Source organism: Prionailurus viverrinus, chromosome D2, assembly GCF_022837055.1.
Source record: "Prionailurus viverrinus isolate Anna chromosome D2, UM_Priviv_1.0, whole genome shotgun sequence".
NCBI classification, from domain to species: Eukaryota; Metazoa; Chordata; class Mammalia; order Carnivora; family Felidae; genus Prionailurus; species Prionailurus viverrinus.
In genome coordinates, this window is record NC_062571.1 from 85,446,030 (window position 1) to 85,461,328 (window position 15,299).

The 15,299-nt window shown below is 58.8% G+C and overlaps 1 protein-coding gene across 4 annotated transcripts in view; it reads left to right on the forward strand.

Moving 5' to 3' along the window:
- The window catches only part of MGMT (O-6-methylguanine-DNA methyltransferase), a 366,049-nt gene that overhangs the window by 300,393 nt on the left and 50,357 nt on the right, over window positions 1-15,299 (forward strand). The window contains exon 6 of one of the 4 annotated variants that reach the window (XM_047825013.1): window positions 171-1,557. The exons of the other annotated variants lie outside the window; for them this stretch is intronic. Within the exon in view, the coding sequence (XP_047680969.1) occupies window positions 171-371 (201 nt within the window). The 3' untranslated portion in view covers window positions 372-1,557. Of the gene's footprint in view, window positions 1-170; window positions 1,558-15,299 lie in introns of those variants that run through there. 4 annotated transcript variants of the gene reach the window in all.

A 15,299-nucleotide genomic window follows, 5' to 3' on the forward strand; every position in this document is an offset into this window, starting at 1 on the left:
CGTGTCCATCCTCGGCCCGTGCCGAGACTCCCAGAGACCAAGGGGTGCACAGCGCCGAGGCGGCCAGCCGGGGGCCTGCACGTCACTGTGGTCAAGGGCCTTGCTCTGGATGCCGAGAGACCTTACGGGCCCCGAGCCCAGACTGACAGGGTCGCCTCTCTGTCTTGCAGCTTCCCATCCTCATCCCGTGCCACAGAGTGGTCTGCAGCAGTGGAGCCATGGGCAACTACTCCGCAGGCCGGGCCACGAAGGAGTGGCTTCTCGCCCACGAGGGCCGCCTGGCAGAGAAGCCGAGCTGTCCGGGAGGCTCCCGTGGGGGTGGCATCCCCCGCCCCCAGCCTGCTGGCGGAACGGAGGACTTGTGGGAGTAAATACTTGAGTGACACATAAAGGTTCTAGCACATTGGAGGTGGTCTGTGCGGTATTAAAAGAACTGAACGTGTCCTGGGGGACATAGCGTGTGTGCCTTTTCTTGTTTCCACATTTTACGGCAGAGTGTGTTCAGAGGACTGGCCGTTGTTCGTCGTTTGTTTCTCTCTCACACCGTCGTCATTCCATTTCTAATGTCTGTTAACACAGGGATAAGAAAGTGGGGGGCCCGGCAAGCCTGAGAGCCACCGTCCGGGCAGGTGGGAGCATCCGGCACCCGCCAGGGCCCTGGCCCCCCCCCCCCGCCGACACAGGCCTGTCCCCCTGAGAAGCTGGCCTCCCCGGCTCCCCTCTCTGCTCGGCCATTGAGGCTGCCAGGACGGGGTCTCCCACTCAGGCCTTCCTGAGGGAGGCCCGGCCTCGGAAACCAGTGCTCATGGAGGTTTTCTAGCGATGTTCTTCTCACCGCCACAAAACCAGTGAAGGATGCACACCCTTTGGGTTGTATCGGTTGAATGGAAGTGCACCACTTACCAAAGCGATTTGGGAAAAGAAGTAGCTCCTTGAGATGAGTTTGGTCGAAATGGCTCCTTCCCGAGGGCGGAGGGTGGAGGGTCTTCCTCGGGCCCTAGCCCCTCTGCTGCCGCTGCTGACCTTTGTGCGCTCCAAATGGAAGGTGACGATAGAGCCTAAGAGTCAGAGGTCACACAAGAAGGGGGGGTCTGCTCCTGTCGCTGGCAGCAGAGAAGAGTGTTTCCAACCAAGTGCCACCGTCCGATGCTTCATTATCACGTTGTCATTTTCTCTTTATAATTAACCGTACCTGAGAAACACGAGGGAAACTTGCAGCTATGCATGTGGATAAATAAGAATAGAGCGTATGATGTATGGAGAAAATAAACTCCACCCCACTGTGCAGGAGAGAGCTGTATTTTTGTCAGGGGTTCCTGTGACAACGCAGACCCCAGCAGGGAAGCTCAGGTGCTTTGTATGTGTCACCGAGAGCCTGGGTAAATATGCAGCCTGTAATGCGCATGGTTTGGGCGTATTTCAAATTCCATGTTTCCTTAACGCCGGTAAAGGAACGGTGCCTGAGGTAAACAGACTTTAGGCTTTCCTCACCAATTTGCAATTTGTTATATCCTTTTATTATGTCAACCAAATTCTGGGTCTTTCCCCTCAAAAATAAAGTGGTAGCACCACTACTGCATCACCTTCTGATTTCCATCCTTCTCCCCGCTGCTGTCTCAAAGCCCGCCATCCGGCACCCGCAGCGGCCACGTGGAGGTCTGATGTCCGGACAGGCCGCGGCGGGGCCACCTTGCTTCACCGAGCCCCTTGGCAAGCTTCGACGGCTGTGAGCACACCCTCCCGGCGTCTCCACGTGCGAGCAGAGGGGCCCGTTTCTGTGTTTCTGACGTGTTGGGAAGGCGAGTGGGGGCCCGGGGTGCGCTTTGCATTTGGGGACTGCAGAAGTGGTTGTGTTGTAAATTCTGTGAGGAAAATGCTTTTCTCCAGGAACTGACGGTCACCAAGAAATGCGGTCGTGCTCTGCCCTGAACGGGCCGGAAAACCGTGGGCCTCACAGGCAGCAGCTCTGGCCTCGCTGGCCCGGGTGTGGGTTTCGTCCGAGTGCTTTCCAATAGAGGGCACCATAGCAGTGCACTAGGCTGTGGTCGGGAGACCCCCAGTCGCCACGCCTGTCTGAGGACGGACTTGAGAGTGGGGGCAGAGGGGGCTCTGCGATCGGCTCTGTGCCGGTCCCGCGGAGCACGGGGTGCCGTCGGTGCTGCCGGCAGACCCTGGCGATGCTCCGCGTGTCCCGTGCCGCCCGCATGCCGTGCACCCCAGCCACCTCCCAGGCCAGGTCCCTGACACGCCGCGTGCCTCCCACCGATCCCCAGATCCCCGGGTGGGCTCCCAGGGAGGGTTCCTGAGTCGGACGGCCACACGCGGGCGTGCCTACAAGGCCCACGTCCCCGGCGGGGCTCGGCCACTTGCGGCCGGGGACCCGCCCATCAGAGCAGACCGAGGTGACCCCGCAGCCCCTCGTGGCCTGGCACCGCCTGCTTGGGCCGTGCCCTTGGTGCAGTACAGACCGCATCCCGTTTTCTACCTCCCAGGGCTTCCTCGGCCCTGTCAGAACGGGCCTGATAGATGCCCCGAGGTTCCCGCTGACAGAGGCACGGCCGTGTACCGCTCCAAGGACAAGCTGTGCGGGGGCCCACATGAAAAGCCAGCACGGTCGCCTAGAGCCACTGCTGCTCAAGGTTGCAGTGCGGCTTATGGAAATAAGGAAAAGGAAAGGCACAAAGACACACAAAAATACTTCCCAAATAAAAAGAAATGTGGAAACAAGAATTAGTCGTGTTCTTCGGCCTCAGCCTCGGGTCCCCTGCACTAACGTGGCGCATGGTACTTTGAACGCAGACACGGAGACCCACGGGGGCGGGACAGCTGGCTCCGGGCAGCGGCCGTTGCTTGCTGTTCTCCCCCGTTTCCAGAGACCAGGACGATGAGAGGTTTGGAGAAAACGGTTGTTTTTGCGGAACCACGTGCATACGGTACGGATGCCCTTGGCCACGCAGGAGCCGAGGTTTCCAACGGGTGGCTGTGTTCTCCGGTGCCTTTTCCGTGTGGGGAAGCCCACCATCGTCCACTGCGTCCTCTGGCTGCATCGAGGTCTGAAGTGACAGCACGGGTCTGCCGCCGTTGTGCCCAGAGAAGAAACCTTGCAGTGTCTTGTGTGGTCAGGGGCTGGAGGGGATGTGGCAGAAGACAGAGCCGCAGACCACGTGGGTCCTCTGCTCCCAGTTCTAGATACAAAGGGTGCGGGCAGGGCCCATTCTGGAGAACGCAGGTAAGCTCACCTTGCAAGCGACTTAGTTGGGGCTTTTAATCCTTGTCTGCTTCTTAGCAGAAGCGTTGATGGAACCACCTAGAGAGACGGAAGCCGTTTCTAACCCAAATGTCTTTGGAAACAAGTTTTCTTCCAAGTCTCCTGTCTGCACGCAGCGTGCTCACACAGTCGCCTCTTTTGGGTGGCCAGGCGTGTCGAGTGCAGGTGTGTTTATGTCAAAACCATCGTTTAACCCGGTCATGAACAACAACGTTGTCCCAGAACTTCCTTCAAAACTGTAATATGGGAACAAAACCCTGTTCAAGGGGGTTGCTTCAAAACCTAAGTGGTGGCTCGATCCAGCGGGTCCCAGCGGGGTCTGCGTGCTGCTCCAGAGGTCCTCGTCCTCCCTGCTGTGGGCCCGGCAGGGGCAGGCGGGCACTGCTGGCCGTGTCTCCTGCCATCGGCACCCACAGCCATGACCACGGGCGGCCGTGCCGGCCCCAGCCTCGGCCACGGTTGGAGCAGGTGGGACGTCACAGCCGAATCGACGTGAAGACTGTTCAGAGCTTGCCGGAGATCTTTGTGCAATTTGGGTTTCAGGCCGCACACAGAGGACTCTGAAGTGACAAATGACTTCACGTGGGACACACAGAAAGAGTTTATTTCACTCAGAACACTGTCCTGTAAGGGCGGGAAACTAAGGCCTTCTCCGTGGTCCGAGAGCCGCCATGTGTCTGGGCGTCCCAGTGCGTCCTTTGCGTGTTTTCTTGCTGCTGTGCCGGCCGTGGGGTCACAGAGGGGGATTTAACTTGGCCTGGTCTCCTTCGGCCCGTGTGTGGTTGCTTTCTCGTTCGCCAGCGTTTGATGGAGAGTTTGTGTTTAGGAAACTGAAGTTCACATCAATTTTGCCCGTTATCAGTTTGAAAGACGTGGAGATTTAAACGGAACCCTGCCATGCAGCCCCTGTCTGTCTGTCCGTCCGTCTGTCTGAAGGAAAGGGGGTGACAGTTGAAAGGCAGGCCCAGAGCCTGGAGAAAGTGCAGGTCCCGACGCGTCTGTGAGCGGCTGAGGGCAGCTGTGCAGGGTCCGCGGACGCCGTGGCTCCAGCTGCCGACAGACGAGCACGTCTGGCCTCCATCAGCCGGCCGGCTCCGCGGGCTGGGGGGCGAGGCGCAGGCCAGGGGCCCGGACAGCAAGGCGCTGCGGGACGCAGAGCCCAGCCTGATGAAAGGACGTCGTTAACGAGTCTTTAAAGTTGTCTCAGTGTTTTTTCATGGAAAAAAGCCACAAGAAGAAGATTCCGCATGGACGCTAGTTAAGATCGATCACGAAAAATGCGGCACTGGGGTCATAGGGCACCTTCACAGAGCCTCGTGTTCAGCACCCTGTTCTGAGCTGCCTTCCTGGGTTCCTGGTGAGCGGAGCTCGTCTGTGGGTGTCGGCGCTCGGCCGGACCAGGGGCCCCGCGTCTGAGGACGTGAGAAGGAGCTTCAGTGCCCTCGTCATTGTGAACTCTGGTGCCACTGCGCGGAAATGACTCTGCTGGCTGCCAGCCATCCTGGGGATCGCTCTGCACGGCTTTTCCTCGTATGTGTGGTTCCTGCCCACGCACACCCTTCCTGGGGCGAGGGGTGCGAGGGGCACAGGAGAGAGGCCAGGGACTTTGCCTCCCCTCTTTCCTTGCCTCTCAGAGGTGGAGTCCAACCCCCCCCTGGCGGGCACACCACCGCACACACACACACCTGAGGCTTTCCTTAAGTCTCCCGCTACACGTCACTTCTGTTTGGTTCCCAAACACGAGCAATACGTTTGCTTCCAGATTGGTTTGTTGACTTAAATTAAGAAAAACCCAGCTGGAGAAAATATCAGTGTCCAAACATTAAGCAACATGTGATACTGTGCAAAAAGTCTTGCTTTTGCATGTTTTGACGGCCACGGCTCGCAGCAGAAGTGGATGCCTGTGTGAGGCTCTTGGCAGGCAGTGCAGGGGCAGGTATGCAGGGCTGGGCTGCACTCCCCAGCAGGCGGTTCGGGCCCCGGGCCCTGTGGGAAAGCCCTGGAGCCTGGGGCACCCCCAGCCCCAGGCACATCTCCGAGGGACCTTCAGAGGGGAGTCTGAATCTGTGCCCAGGAAGGAAGGGCCAGCCCTGGCCATCTTTGGGATTTAATCAGTCGAGAGCCCGAGAGAGCAGGCTAGAGAGCCCTGACCACCCGCTCACCTGGCAACCACACGAGGGGCATCCTGTGCCGTGTGCGGCCCACCAGGTGAGGGAGGCCCACGGGACAGAGGAGGCTGGGGGCTGGGCTGAGCTCACAGCCCTTGTGCATGGGTTCCTTTGGGGAGTGAGACAGACCCCCCCCGGTAGTGTTAAACTTGTGACAGCTTGGAGATCCTTCCAGATATAGATCCTTCCAGGTAAGCGTGCGGTGCTCCTGCTGAACGCAAATCCTCAGTGCCAGATGGTTCCAGTCCAGCCAGAGCAAGCTCGACCTGGGCCCAGCACGTTCTCCGGATGCTTCCTTCACAGACCTTGCTTTGCTCCCAAAAAGGGGAAGTACTCTGAGCAGAAACCTCTGTGTGAGAGGCCGCGTCTGGGCAGAGCCCTCACCATCGTGGCTGCTGTGCTTACCCCGCTGGAGCAGCCCTTCTTGGATGTCCTGTGGGCCTCCCTGCAGCCGCCTCCCCTGAGGACCTTCCCCTGTAACGGGGAATGTCTGTGTCCTCTTGTTCACACCTGTCTGAGTGCCGACTACGGGGACCTGGCCCTTCCCCCCTTCTGTGTTCTCGCTGCTCCGGGTGGGCCTTCCGGATCCATCTTTCCTCCTCTTGTCCTTCAGGTGTTGCTGAGTTCCTGTCGCACTTGCTGCGCTCCGCAGGGCGTCTGCATCCGGGGATGGGGTCACACTGTGTATCCCTGGACACAGCCCACAGCTCCCAGCACCCCCCAGACAGTCCCCCCCGCCCCCAGAAGGAGGCGGTGGGGTGGGGCTGCTTCGGCCGCATTGCTCTCATCAGCAAGAGTCGAGAGCAGGGTCCTGGGCACATTGAAAGACGAGGGCAGGAACGTGAGCCGGGGGACAGCCCGTGAGCTGGGAAGAGGGCTGTGGCTTGGCAGGCCCGTGAACCCATACCTGCCATCTGGATGCACCAGCCTGGGGAGCCCACCCTTTGCTGTACTCAAATTCAAACCTAGTATGTACTCAAATTCAAACAAAGGGGAGCCCACCCTTTGCTGTACTCAAATTCAAACCTAGGTGTTCCTAGGACGTTCTCTTCACGGTAGTTCTGCTCTTTCTAGAATTTCAGTATTCTCCCTCAAGTGGTCTTCTGTACCACAGTTTAGACCATTTTTCTTGGGAAAAGGGCTTTCGTGGCTTCACAGGCTTTGGCTGTGATCCTCTCTTCCTATGCAGCCTCCCCAGGTGACCCTGCCCTGATGACTCCATCAGATGTGCGGGACAGCTTAAGTCTGGGCTCATAGGTTACTCGCCTCAGCTGAGACCCTTGCTGAAGAGGGCAGAGCAGTAGCCGTGACCACACCTGACTACACTGTCCACCTTACTGGCCCCGTCAGAGTCTCCAGTCAGGTGAGGTGGATGGAAGAAAAGTCCTGAGCCAGAAATGGAACATTCTAGAACATTCTGGAGCCAGCTCCCACAGAGCCGGTGGAAGAGCTGTTGGCTGGAAGTCAGTCTGGTCGTGGAATGAAGAGGCCACCCAGGCCCTGCACACAGGTGCCCAGACAGCCTCCCACTTTGGGGTGGGAGGGCAGTGCCTTCCAGAGACCCTTGTTCCACTGTGGGTGGTCCTCAGAGCCCCCGGGCCCCATGCCAGTGGGTCCCCATCCCTCTCCTGGGACACAGCAGCAGGCTGTGGTTCCTCCTTTGTCCCCAGCAGAGGCCCTCCGTCTTTGTGTTCACCATCCTCCAGCCGTGCCTGGGAGCATCTTAGCCTGGCCAGGGGCTACACCCAGGGCAGAGAGTGTGGGCCCAGAGTGTCCCAGCCCCTGACCCTGTGCCTTCAGAGGTCACGGAGCCCCACTCCACTGAACACATGACCACGCCCAGACACACAGCCTCCACCTCTGTGAGGACGGTGTCTGCAGATGTCCGTGCCAACCTTGAACTGGGAGGAACAGGCCTCTGGAAAGGAGAGAGGAGGCCCCCAAGGAGGGCTGTGCCCAGGAACCACAGTCTGTTCCTCAGGACCCCTCCTGGCCACCAGAGGATGTGTCTCTGTTCTAGGTGGCGTGCAGATGGTCCAGCCTCACCGCCCGTACGTGGAAAGGCCTGTGGTGGCGTGGCCCTCGGGTAAGTGTGGGGATCAGGGAGCAGCCCGTGCAGATCGTCACTCCTCAGCCCCCATGCACGGCAGCACAGGGCAGGTGAGGGGCAGCAGGGAGCCCAGTGAGAGGAAAGGACGGAGCAGGGACCTCAGGCCAGCTCTGCCGTGCGGGTTTCCGTGCACTCCTTGCCACTAGATTTGGTCCAGGTTATCTAGGGACACCTGTCCGGGGTCTCCTTCCTGATTCCAGGGTCTCGGTCCTGAGTGACCAGGTGCAGAAGCCCGCAGTGAGCCTGGGGTCCAAGACGCCAGGGCACCCCCTGCACTATCTCCACAAGGTGCCTTTCAGCTCGTCCCGGCCGCGGACAGGTGTCAGGTAGCGAGCCTGGAGCGTGAGCGACGTCGGGGCTCACCGGGAGGCTGTGCACAGCTGCCGCTGGGGACGGCAGGGGGAGTGGCCGGTGCAGCCGGCCTGGGACAGGTGGGGGCTGGCTGCCCCACAGAGGGGCCTCCTTCAGCCCCTGTTAACGCTTGCCTCCGGGGGTGTCCCGTGTTCCTCTCCACCCTCCTCCTCGTGGCTGGACCCAGCTCTTGACCAAGGCCTAAGGCAGCCTGTCTCCTCCTGTTAGGAAGCATCTGCTGGGACGCCACCTCCCTCCTGGCGTGGGTTCGCATCTTGCCCTGACTCCTAGGAAACGCCCGGCACTGCCGGAGCCCTTTCTTGGAGCCGGGACCTCCCTCTCCGTGCAGATGCACAGGTACTCTGGGCTCAGGTGGCATAAACCAGCCCCGCCAGCGAGGCACTGGCTGCACGTGGCATTCTGCTGGGACTGCCCATGAGCATGGTCTCCCCAGAACCTACGGGCCAGCACGCGCCGGGCCCGCCCTGCACCCTACTGCCTCTCAGACCTCAGCAGAGCCCCTGGGTGTGCGCCCAGCCACACGGCTCCCGGCTTCCTCTGCCAGGCAGGCTCTCGTGTCCCTGTCACCCATGGCCACTCTGCCCCTTCTCCCAGGAGGTGGGGTCCGCGTGGACCTCCCTGCAGGAGTGCTCTCCTCAGAATGCTCTGCCCCCTGTGCCCCACCCTGGGGAGGCCTCCCAAGACACCTGCTGGGACAGCCAGCTCTCCATCCTCTGTCCTGTCCTTTCCCTCCAAGCATGGCCACCGTTTTGCCGAGGATTGCTTGTCTGTCTGCTCATAGGCTGAGCAGAGCTCCCGGGGACAGCAAGGCCTGGACGCCGGCCCCAGGCCCGCAGGCAAGGCCATCCTCTACCTGCCACCCCAATCAGCAGGGCCTCAATTCACCCGGAGCCGCCCGTGCCTCACGCTTTGGCACCACAGTCCCTGCCCCACCCCGCCCCACCCTCTGCCGACAGCCTTTCCTGGCACAGACCCCCATCTCCTACCTGCTTCCTAACCTTTCTTGAGCCCAGCAGATCCCACAGCCCACGTTCCATGAGCTGGTAGAGACAGGCTCTACCTTGAATAGAGCTGATCCCGCTGCTTCCTCTGTCCTACAGGTAGGGAAACAGGCCCAAGGTTTCAGGACTTGTCTAAGGCTACAGGCCAGTGCATTGCAGAGCCAGAAGAGGGACTTGCGGGGAGAACAGGACCAGGGAAGGCGTGGTCAGCGCCCAACCTGACGCAGGCAGGTCCTTGGGGTGGAGTTTGCACAGCAGCCAGGATGGGGCTCACCTTGGAGAGACTGTCCTGTGTGACAGAGAGCCCAGAAGACTCTCCAGGCCACATAAAAGTAAAGGTAGCAGTAACAGAATCATCCCTCCAAAGAAACAGGAGTTGGTGGAGGATGTTCCTCAAAGTTGTGCCTATGATACTAAAGGAATCACTCCGACGGTCCATCAGTAAGAGACCGGGTCAAATCCGTCGGGACGTTGATTCGGGAAGGGGTGAGGTGTTTAGCCTCAGCCTCCGTGTATCTTCCTGGACGGCCCGCCTCTGGCGCAGGGAAGGAAAGTTGGCACAGAGCCTCACAGTGTATGTACCTGCCCCAGGAAGAAGGGGCTGGAAGGTTCTACTGTGTGTGCGTGACCGCTTTCTCTGCAGAAGGGGTCTTCTGAGCCCCTTCCTCACACCAGGGGCTACACCGGTGTGATTGGGGGCATGTGTGACTTCTGCAAGGAGGGAGAGAGGAGCCATTCTCAGTGTTTTGGGAACTCAAGAGCCCTGGTATCTGCACTTCCCGCCTGGTGCTGTGGGCGCCCATCCTGTGACCCCCAGCCTCTCCGAGGACCTCTGGAACCCAAGTCGAGACCCCACGGGTGGGATTTGGCTTCTGACAGCCCCCTGGGTCTGGGCCAACAACGTGGTAGAGACAGGCTGACAGAGGACCCTGTGTTCCTCAGGAAGTAAGTTCTCCATTTGAAGAGGGTGTTCCCAAGGAAGTTTCCAGGAGTGTTTCTATTGATTTTTGTTTGCTGTCCTGGCAAAAGCACAGGATCCAAGGAGAAGTGACATTTGAAGTGTCTGGTTCATAGAAGGGGTGGGCACAGCTATGCTATGCCAGCCCCCACGGGCTGTCTTCAAGGGACAGTCACGGTTCTGATGAGACATTGTGAAGCAGTGCTTGTAGGCCAGAGTCCATAAGGTGGAGGGAACAGGTGTCTGTCCCCAGCCCAAAAGAATGGGAGCACCTTACGTTTGGCCAAGGGCTCTCTTTCTTAGGGTTTTAATGGCTTAACTTACCTACACTAGGCCCTGTGGGAGCAGATCACAGGGGCAGCAGACTCCTAGGTGGAGATTAGTGTCTCCCCACCAGCTTTCTTGGCTCGAGTCGCCTCAGCCCTGGCAGAGGGGGGCGTGCAGGTACGTGGGAGGATCTGGAGAGGGCTCCGCCTGGGTGCATTCTGATTTACGTACCTGCTTTTCCATGCCATCTCCTGAGGCTGTGCCAACTCCCCCAAGAGCCTGGCTCAGGGGCCCCGAGGGAAGCCGTGGGTGACAGGGGACTTTCCTCGCTGGCATCAGAGCCTTGGGGGACACCAGCACAGTTGCATGCACTGGGCACATGCCTCAGGAATGGGGAGGAGCTGTTTTCTTGGGCATGATTCCTCGAGATTCTGGTGTCATCATTGGTTCTGTCCAGAGTATGGCTTTCGAGTTCCAGAGTGGCAGAGAATGTGTCTGGTAGGGAATTTGGAAATCACCACCCAGCATCGTTTACTTCCCAGGTGGCTTCCGAAAGCAGCAGTGGATGAACAGTACCAGAAAACCCTGGCTGGCCAGAGCCGGTCCCGGCACCCCGCGGGGCTGACCGGGGGTGCGGGGGTGCTGGCAAGAGGCCCTCACTCGTCCACCACCTCCGCGGGGCCCTGGGACGGGTCCTCGCCAACCACACGTGGCCATGCCGACCCCCAGGGCCACCTCGGGAGCCTGCGCTGGTCCGGGGCCTCCTCGCGGGCATTTGTGTGTAGACACCTGAAGGCCAGGGGGGAAGGGGTGTAAAGTCAGACACCATCTGGGTGGAGAAGGGGCCCGAGCACAAGGGCCCACAGCCGGGAGCATCGGAGGGGTGGTGGCGGTACCGACATTGGGACAGAACAACTAAAATCTCGTTTATCAGGTTATCGCATGAGGGCAGGAGGCATTTTCCCGTGTTTCTCAATGCATTTTATAAAACAGAAGCTGTCGACAGTGGAAGATGTGAAAGGCAGGGATGTGCCAGCCTCATTGCTTCCTGCACTAGAGGCCTGTGACTCTGCTGCTTTTCCCAGAAACAGGTGCGTCCAGAGCAGTGGCCAAGAGCCGCCCGGGGTCCATGTCCCCGCCCTCGCCACTGCCTCGGCCTCCCCTGCACACCACGAAGGACCCGCCCCATCTCTGACTCTGGGTGACAACAAGGGCTGAGACAGAGGTAGGCAGCATGGTGCCTGGCGGGCAGGGGGGGCATTCAGCTAAGAACTTTATAATTTTGTTAGAATAAACTATTAACAGGGTTGCTTGGGTGGCTCAGTGGATTGAATGGCCGGCTTCGGCTCAGGTCGTGATCTCGTGGTCCGTGAGTTTGAGCCCCGTGTCGGGCTCTGTGCTGACAGCTCGGAGCCTGGAGCCCGCTTCTGTTTCTGTGTCTCCCCCTCTCTCTGCCCCTTCCCTGATCATACTCTCTCTCTGTCTCTCAAAAATGAATAAACGTTAAAAAATTTTTTTTAATTTAAAATAAATAAATGAGTAAAAATTTAAAAGATTAGGATAAACCATTATACGATTTTATGACAGGAAACACATCCTATGTAATGCAGACCAAGTTACTTTAAACCTGTAGTGGCGCTGAGAAAAGCTAGAGATCGTACCTCTGACAGTTGCTGAATCTTGTCCCTCTCTGTCTCCCCAAGAAGGGAGGAGAGTTCCGGTTCCTCCCTACCACTCTGACTCCAGAGTGCTCACACGTTGGATGTTCTACGTACGCCAAGGGGTCCCCCACCCCGGGGGTTGGAAAGTCGGTTCTCTCTTACCTGTAACCCCGGAAGAGAAGCAAAGCCACCTGCCGGCCTCCAGGGTGCGCGTGTTGAGTGTGTGTGGTCGTTGTCTGGAGGGCCGACTGTGTCCTCCAGCCGTGGACTCAGAGTCACCCGGCTCCAGACAGACGCACATCTGGGCCTCCACGGGACCTACACCAGAGGCACATCGAGCGGCAGGGAGGGCGTTTGCTTTGAGCACATGGCTCTGCTCCCCTGCGGCCGAGGCACCCGACTCCTCCCGCTCCGTCTCCAGACCAGGACGCTCCATGCAGGGCCGAGAACCCGCGTTTACCTAAAGCTGCCTTCTCTTCGACGTGACGCATCTGAACATTACAACACCAAGAGGGATGTAGTTGTCGGTACCTCTCCACTCAAACATCGGACTTCTGCACCAGGAGGCAGTGTGACAGGTACTCTGTAGTTTCCAGCAAGTTGGTCTCAGATGTAGATGAGCAGGATTTCCCGGGAAGGGATGGAACCCTGTGGTGGGCTCGGCCCGAACCTGCCGGGGCATCGCAGGTGCCTTTGTGGCTGACTGGGGGTCCCACCTGCCCCTTCCCTATCCCACCGGCACCCCAGTCCAGGAGGGTCTCTCCAAGCCTGCCCTCCCAGCAAGGGGCCTCGGGCTACACTCGGCCGACGTCCGTAACGCTGCCTCTGAACTTGAGCCGCTGTGGCATCCTCCTTGCTGCGAGAACAGCACCATGTTTGAACTCTCTCCCAGAAGCTCCTCAAGCCAGGAATCTCGTTCCCATTGTGCTGGGGAAAGATGACGATGATGCTCAGACATGACGTATGCATAAATGGTAGATCTTATTTAAAAAAAAAAAACGTCTGCGGAGCAAGGCACTACAGTGATCACTCAGCATGAGTAGTTGAAACTTCTTTTCTGTGTTTCTCTGTGCATTCTAAATTTTTGCCACGGAAATGTGTTAATGGCTCTGATTATAAGAACAGTGTATTTACTGGGTTAAGAAGGGCCCCCCGACAGATGTCTTAAGACCGTACTGGTTGCTGCAGTCTAATCTCAAGATGACATGCCTGTCACACTTCTGCTCTGTGCCTGCAGGGCCGGTGGATGAGAATGCCCCAGACGAGGTCATGGGGGGGGGGGGGGGGGGGGGGGGAGCAGGCAGCCTCCACATAGATGGGCCATGTGACACCAATATGAGAAGGACCCAGCTCAGGGCATGCTTTCTCAGAAAATCAAAAGGGGCTTCCTGGAGGAGGCAGGGCATGCACTGTACCTGTTATTGCTGGACAGGACATGGAAGGCCTTTCAAGTAGAAGGAGCTCCAGGCACCTTAGAGCAGAGGAAACCAGGGGCCCAGAGGGCAGTGGTGATGATCGGGCAAGGGGGAGGGCCGACACTCTTGCCACCGGGGGTGCGGTGACATGTGTGGAGTCAGCTCTGGGTGAAGTTCCAGATGGCAATCAGGAGAGCAGTGCATGCAGGCCTCACAGGCATCAGGGGGCACCACGGCCCCGGCAGCCCTGACTTTGTCTGGCGGGAGCCCCCTAGGTCTGCAAAGACCTGCCTCCTCTTACAGCCTTTCCTCACTTACTGCCCTGGGATGGTGGACTTTTCTGAATCCCTCCTTTGTCACTGAAGTTCGCCCAGCGCCCCATGCAGGGAACGGCCACAAGACCCGAGTTCCTGGCAGGGGAGATAGGCTGTGGGGAGTGCAGGCCCCAAGGAGATCACGGGGACCTCACCTAGCACCCCGCTGTCCTCGAGGCCAGGACTGCATCACCGGCACCCTGGGGACCCATGAGAACGGAGGCGCCTTGCCTGGCGGAGAAGCCTGCTCGTCTCTGCATCCCGTGTTTTACATAATTAGGTAAGTCGCTTAACGTCGCTGTGTCTTCTTAGAGAAGCTACTAATCCTTAGAGCTAACAGGACTCACTAATTAGTGTAGAACACTTAGAAAATATAAGGAATTCAGATGTGGAGTATAATTGGCCGGTCCTCCTGGTATTGACACTCAGGCCACAGCCCTGACAGCGCCGCGGGCCTGGCTTTGTCAAGACGGCGCGTGGTGGTTTGAGGCCCAGACCTAAGCGAGAGGGGCCGTCCCGAGCCCCAGGGCCGCCCACAGCGTGTCCCGAGCTGCTTTGCAGGTGGAAGCAGGCGTGGGTTCAAGAGTGGGCCAACTGGTCGGAGTCGATTTGCCTTGCTAGCACACGACCTGGAGTTGGCGTGAGCAGCAGCTCGGGGAACCAGAGAGAGTGGGCCAGAGGGGCCTGGGGCTGGGCTGCAGATCACGAGTGGCTGAGAGCCACAGGCTGTCCCACTCAGACCTGTGTGATCCTCCTGCCATCTTGTGCCTGGAACGGAGCTCCAGCCGTGGCCTCAAAGTTTGCACCGAGGGCAGAGCTGGCCCTCGGCCCTTTCTCCTGTGTCCCTCTTTAGGGGACAAATGCCACACTTCCTTCTCAGGTGGCAAGTTGCTCAGAAAGTAGATCCAAGCCCCAGACCTGGGCAGCACCTACCGTGAGTCCCAGGGACACCCGCGGCCACGTGTGGGTGTGGATTCTCCACTGGCGTTGGAAATAAGATGGCGACTGCGTGTCCCTCTGGCGCGTCATTTCCTCAGGACGTGTGGAGCCGTCAGCAAACCATTAGTGTCTCTTTGAACCACGGTGACAATGTTTACATTTAGGATCAAGATGACGGTTACTGGAAGCTCTTCTCGCAGCTGGAGAAACACGGCAGCGGGTGAACAGAGAGAGCCGTTGCCGGGCCAGAAGTGACCACGAGGCGGTCCGGGAGACCCACACTCACAGAGGGCGCTGCCCGGGGAGGCAGGCGTCTGACGGAAGCTTGTCCGCAGGCTGGAGCCGGCTTCGAGAACGGGGAAGCCTGAGCCACGCGGTTCGTGGCTGGGCATTCTGGCCACGCTTGCGGGAACCTGCTTTCGACAAACCAACTACAAGGAGAAGTTTCTGAAAAGAAGTGTTTCTAGAATTTGTGCCCAAACAACACAGAAAAGAACCAGGGACTCGCGGAGGTGAAAAGCCAGCTTTCTGAGCATTCTGGGAACCTTCTGGCAAGTCCTTCATTTTAAGAGAGACCTCTGGGTGCCCTCCAACACCCTGTGGGGCCTTCCCCCGGGCATCGTCCATCTTGGCACTTTGCACACTGAGCGCTGAGACCCAACGCCTTGTAAGGTCTGGTCAAATGGCGGTCCCTGTGTTGGCACGACGGAGCCTTCTTTGTCACAGGCCTCTTCAGAGAGCACTTTAGTAAATACGGGACGTTACCAACAAAACGCTGACATTTTCATCCTTCATCAGAACTGGCGGCTGCGATCCTTACAACACG